We start from the raw sequence: 6105 nt of genomic DNA, 5'->3' as shown, positions 1-6105 counted from the left end.
GGGCTTTACACATTATTATTCCATATACTAAAGAAGCGGAGACAGAAGTTAGGTTTGGGATCCCGACGATGCTGTCTACCTTTTACATCAGCGCATCTTCTTCCCTGTCTCTTGGACTTGGACTTGGACTTGGACTTGTTTTACTTGCAACGTTATGGTACAATCATCAGTTTGTATATTTTTGGAAAGGCCTTGCAAGCACCTGCGATTCCAGTTACGGTGAGGTAAGGGTAGATCACCTGCATGAACTGAAGGAGGTTAGAAAATAAGAATGACATGAATGTGAAAATGGGAAAGGCGTTGATAGCTGAAATAAGCTTTCACGGTTCAGACCCATCACCTAATACACTTCGATGGCTCATGAAATTAACATGTTTTGCACTCGGTGCTCTGAAGAAGAGCAGGATTGATTTTAAGGTTTATCTCACTTAGCGTGGCAATGAAAAGAAAAGGGTCATTACGTAACCCGCCTCTCATCAGCAGGACATCAGTGCCACTGACAATGTCTTCCATTTTCTCCTCCGTTCTTTTCATTTCTCTTGTCATGATCGTTGATCCTTTAATAGCTGAGGCAAAAGTTCTCATTGTTTTGATGGATGATGAACCTGTCTTCTCTTTCAAATCAAAGCAAGCCCATTCTAGGTGTCGTCCCTTTTTATATATATATATATATAAAACATATCCTCTTGTGCTTGTTTTTTGTTTCTTTTTATTTGTTTTTCCTGGATACTGATTTGTTTCACCTGTCTGCAATTTCTGTCTTTTATACTCTAGAAAATCAAATTTGACTCCGCATAGGATTGAGGAGGCTTCTTTGGCATACAAAGAGAGATTAAGGACAAGCCATGACGTATTCTTAGAATCCCTGCTCCTGAAAGATACCTACAACAAGCTCTACAGCTACACTCATTTGCTTAATGGGTTTGCAGTCAATGTTCAGTCCAAGGAGGTATTCCTACGTACAAGAACTTGCTTCATCCATCACATATAAAAGCTTACAAAGTTATTAATGGGAACAAAACATAGTCGTGTACTTGTATTGTAGTCGAAGCTATATAATCGTGCCATCTATCTTTGATTCTTCACAAGGATTAACTGGACCAAATAGTGAAAGAAATGAGACATTTTACAGGTCCTCAGAACTCTGAAGAACGCAACAGGAGTTAGAGCTATCCATGAAGATGTCAAAATGGAGAAGTTTACAACACATACACCTCGCTTTCTTGGGATTCCTACTGGTGTTTGGCCAATTTTAGGGGGAGCAGAGAGTTCGGGTGAGGGGGTAATAATAGGTTTTATTGACACGGGGATAAACCCTCTCCATCCAAGTTTTACGGGTGGTTCCTCTGCACGATTTACAAACAGTTCCAAATTCAAAGGAAAATGTGTCACCGGAGAGAAGTTCCCTTCAACAGCATGTAATGGCAAGATAGTAGGGGCACAATATTTTGCTCGTGCAGCAATAGCTGCTGGTGACTTCAATGCAACACGCGATTATGCATCCCCCTATGATGCTGATGGTCATGGAAGGCAAGTTATTCCCAGCGCGGTTGCCTTCTTTTTGCATGATAGCTTTTTATCTTTTGCCGTCATTGAGATTCTTTTAATTGATAGTTTGTTTTATACTGAGCTGAATTAAGTTTGTATTCAAATCTGATGTTTAACAGCCATACAGCCTCCACAGCTGCTGGAAACCACCAAATACCAGTGATTGCCAACGACTTCAATTACGGTTATGCAAGTGGCATGGCTCCTGGAGCAAGGTAAGCAATGGTAATCTAAATTTGGTTCTTTTAGCGAGCATACTATGTTATTATTATAGCCAGTTTCAGTTATTCAGGTTTTTGCTATACATTTTCTCCTTTTCATAAGCTAGTACTTGTTTAATAGTTTTTTTTTTTTTTTGCTCTAAACAGGATTGCTGTGTACAAAGCTCTTTACACATTTGGAGGTTACATGTCAGATGTCGTGGCTGCTGTGGATCAGGTTTGATGATTATGCAACTTGAACTTGTAAAAATGGATTAACTTAGAGAGCTTTACTTGTCTAATATCTACATCGCAAAAATTTAGCATGCAAGCATGGATCCTTATCTTTTAATTTAATTTAGTAGCTTGGATGTTCACATTTACTGAAGCAATAATTATCAACAACTTACACTAGGCAGTGGAGGATGGAGTTGATATATTAAGCCTCTCCATAGGGCCATCTAGTGTCCCATCTGGTCCTTCTGCCTTCCTCAATGTGCTAGAAATGGAGCTTTTATTTGCTACAAAAGCTGGAGTTTTTGTTGTTCAAGCTGCTGGAAATGGTGGCCCTTCTCCCAGTTCGATCCTTTCTTTTAGCCCCTGGATCACTAGTGTAGCTGCCTCCATCATCGATCGCAAGTACAGCAACTCAATCATTCTTGGGAATGGGCGAAGCTTCTCTGGCACTGGTCTTGCCCGTAATATTCCAACTCTTGCCCTTGTTTATTAATCATGCATGTATGAACAAATAAGATGGTGTGACTTGGTTTGCAGTTTAGATTTCCATTCATCCATTCTTGGAATTAATCAATAGTATATACCACTCAAATTGGTGCAATTCTTTGGTTATGAATAATTGTGCAGCTCCAACAGCAGGAGAAATGCCTTACCGAATAGTGGCAGCAGCTGATGTCTCTCATGGGAACACCACTAGTGTTCTAGAAGTTGAAAGCTGTCAGCATCCAGAACACTTCATCTTATCATCAGTTCGAAACAAGCTGGTTATCTGCACTTATACCTTTGACTTTGAATATGAGGCTGCAAGCATCGCAGCTGTTGCAAACACTATACAGAAGATAGGGGCTGCAGGTTTTATCATCACAATGGATCCTGACATTGGTTCTGAGCAAGTCAAGGGTACCACAATGACTATGCAAGTACCTGCCATTATACTGAACAACATACAATCTTCCAGAGTATGGCACATTACCATTCAATAAGATTTCATTACCAAACATGCTTATTTTGATTCTGTAGCGCTCTGTCTATCCTTTTATTTTTCACACCAAATGAGTTAGTATTCCCACAGGATAAGTTAGTATTTCTCATTAATGCCATTCATTCCTAATTCCTAAAATCTCCTAGATTAATGGATGACTAATGAAATGGTTTATCCATTCGTTTACAGGCATTGTGGGAGTATTATAACTCAAATACCATCAGGAGTACCAGTGGACAAGCTGTGGGTTTTGCTGCCAGGGCAAGAATATTGGATGGAAGGCGAGCATTCTTTACTCGGCAGGCCCCAATTGTTGCATCCTATTCGTCTAGAGGTCCCGATGTGAGCAATGCACTTTTGCAAACTGCTGATGTCCTCAAACCAAATGTCATGGCCCCAGGATCCTCCATTTGGGCTGCGTGGAGCCCCAACAGTGAAGGAGATCCTTCTATCAAGGGTAAGAACACTGTTTTTATGTTTTTTTAATGGGTAACTAGCATCGCTTATGCCCCTCCAAATATCGGATGACAAGTATTACTTATCCACATAGTTGTGACCGAGATTATAAAACAAGACTTGATATCTTTATCTTGCCGGAATTATTTACGGAAGCAATGTCATTTTAAGTCCCTTAAGTTCGCAAACAGACACTCGATCTACTTTCATGTGCATCATCTGCTTCAATATCGAAATGATGATGATGATGTTGGTATATCTCGGGGAAGGGAAACAGATAATTACCATCATTCTAGTTTGTTTTTCCTTTTAATTAATTCGTGCTGTCATTCTTGCAGGGCAAAACTTTGCGCTTGTATCTGGTACTAGCATGGCCACTCCTCACATAGCTGGTGTTGCGGCTTTAATCAAGCAAAAGCACCCTAGGTGGAGTCCTGCAGCAATCACATCAGCAATGATGACCACTGCCAGTACATTTGACCATTCTGGCTCTCCCATTTTAGCACAATTAACTAACCAAATAGCCCCTGCTACACCGTTCGATTTTGGTGCTGGATTCATAAACCCAGTTCATGCCATCGACCCAGGACTCGTATTCGATTCTCATTTTGAACAATATGTCCAGTTTCTTTGTGCTGTTCCAGGTGTTGATGAAGGTTCTGTAAGACGAGCAGTAGGAACTAGTTGTCCAACAAATAGAAGAGCATGGTGTTCAGATTTGAACACCGCAAGTGTGACAATTTCGAATCTAGTTGGGTCAAGAAAGGTGATTCGTAGTGTTACAAACGTGAGCAGCAGGAATGAGGTTTATAGAGTGACTGTGAGACAACCATCAGGTGTAAACGTAACTGTTTCCCCACGAGTAGTTGTGATAAACAGTAATGCTTCGAAGCATCTTAGGATTGTGTTGACGGCAATTAAGGCAACGAGAACTTACACATTCGGAGAGATGGTGTTGCATGGAAGCAGAAAGCATGTTGTTAGAGTTCCTATAGCTGTTTACGTTAGCACATCATTGAAAAGCTGATTTCCTTTAAGATTCGGGAGATAATTCTTCATTTTGCTTTATGATGCAATAATTCAAAAAGAAATCACGAGTCAAGCAGGTTTCGAATGAAAAACAATTTATGAACAAGTGAATAAAAAGAATTTGCACTTAGTTGCATACCATATGTAATATAGCACATGAAAGCATATATGTTGTTTTTTTGTCTTCATTTCCTGAAGTTACATAATTTATTGCCCTTTAATGGATATGGGTTTCACAGAAACCATGCGAAACAATTCATCTATGCCTTTGCAGTTTTGAGAGCAGTTTCAGAATAAATCCCTTCTTCTTTTGTACCTAAAAGAATCAAGATTTTAGAACGCAATTCATCTATATTATGTCGAGAAGTGCCACCACTACTTGTCTCACCTCTAGGCTTTTCATTACAGTTATCATGGCATTGCTTGTGGATCCACTATGTTTCTTTTTCTTCTTTTGCTTAGCTTGGATACTTGTCAAAGATCTGCAAATATTCGGAATCAAGATCTTCCAATTGCCTAGACAAGTAGGACTAGTGCTCCTGGAGAATCTTGGCTTGCTTGGAGCAGCAACAATCTAGCAAAGGTAAAGATTGACATTATTGCAGCTTTCAGCTGGGAAGATAAATAATAGGAATAGCATATGATAAGGAAAAAAAGAGAGAGTAAGAAAGCCTTTGTTTGACAAGACAACAAAGAGCAAAGGTAGTCTAAAACAATACATTAAAGATGGTCTCTGGTCTGTGTAGGATATATAATTATACAGACAAAATTCAGGCTAGTGGTTGATATATTACACCCAAAAAAAAATGAAAATCTTCATATGCTAGTTAAGTTGGTCCTCTTGCTTTGAAAGGTGGCATTAGCAGAATCTTATATATTATTGATATACCAAAAGTTATTAAGTAATCCAATCCAGGAATTAAATGCTACCAGACTCAACAAAATCAATATCATAAAAATGCAGATCATGTTACCAAAATTGTGATAAGGATCAAAGTTGAGCTTCTCAATTCTCCTAGATCAGTGAAAGAACTTGAGAAAAGAAGAAAATTACGATGTCTGAATCAATTCTCTGACAAATTCTTTAAGTCTAGCTATCTAAATATGTCATTAGAAATAATATAGAAAAAATAAGCTGTATAAGTCCAGTACGTTTGTTGTGGGTTGGTGGTGGTGGTTGTTGGAAGAAATTGGCTTTGGAACTGAAGGGGAGGATGTTGCTGATAGAGCAGACTCTCGAAGGTGCTGAGAGTAGTGAAGAAGCTCAGCTCTTCTACTGTATCCTTTACGAGAATCTCCATTCTTGTGTAGGGTTACCTCTTGTTTGATGACATGATGGACATAGTGGTGGTGATGGTGGTGATGGCTATTTGATGATGATGAGACCCTTCTTTTCCCTGGACTCTCTTCATACACACTCACTATCACTGCCTTCCCCCTGCACAACTTTGCCTGAAATAAAATCGTACATGTATATTGGCCATCGTTTACTTAAACTCTTCTACAGTAACAAACTGATATCAAAGGGAAAGAGAGGATTTTACCATTTTTCTTGGCATGATGATCCTGGCAGTGGCAGGCAGGAGAATGTTTTTCGTTTGTTTTTGGAGAGAAATGAAGTTATATAGGAGAATGCATCTCTCTCTCTCTCTC

General features: G+C 39.3%; 2 protein-coding genes across 2 annotated transcripts; one reads left to right on the top strand and one right to left on the bottom strand.

Annotated features, from left to right (window-relative positions):
* The first annotated feature begins 26 nt into the window (after nucleotides 1-26).
* On the top strand, nucleotides 27-4640 carry LOC133673907 (subtilisin-like protease SBT2.5). Its single transcript, XM_062094842.1, has 9 exons — nucleotides 27-642; nucleotides 799-949; nucleotides 1133-1530; nucleotides 1668-1763; nucleotides 1917-1986; nucleotides 2164-2446; nucleotides 2613-2944; nucleotides 3157-3424; nucleotides 3762-4640. The coding sequence occupies exons 1-9, from the start codon at nucleotides 440-442 to the stop codon at nucleotides 4448-4450; spliced, it is 2490 nt and encodes an 829-aa protein (XP_061950826.1). The 5' UTR covers nucleotides 27-439; the 3' UTR covers nucleotides 4451-4640.
* Nucleotides 4564-6105, bottom strand: LOC133673897 (uncharacterized). The gene is made up of 4 exons (XM_062094832.1): nucleotides 5997-6105; nucleotides 5605-5904; nucleotides 4841-5026; nucleotides 4564-4768 (listed from the first exon to the last, which is right to left on the bottom strand). The coding sequence occupies exons 1-4, from the start codon at nucleotides 6009-6011 to the stop codon at nucleotides 4709-4711; spliced, it is 561 nt and encodes a 186-aa protein (XP_061950816.1). The 5' UTR covers nucleotides 6012-6105; the 3' UTR covers nucleotides 4564-4708.

Source organism: Populus nigra, chromosome 1 (genome assembly GCF_951802175.1).
Source record: "Populus nigra chromosome 1, ddPopNigr1.1, whole genome shotgun sequence".
Lineage (NCBI taxonomy): Eukaryota > Viridiplantae > Streptophyta > Magnoliopsida > Malpighiales > Salicaceae > Populus > Populus nigra.
This window is presented reverse-complemented; position numbering and strand designations above follow the sequence as displayed.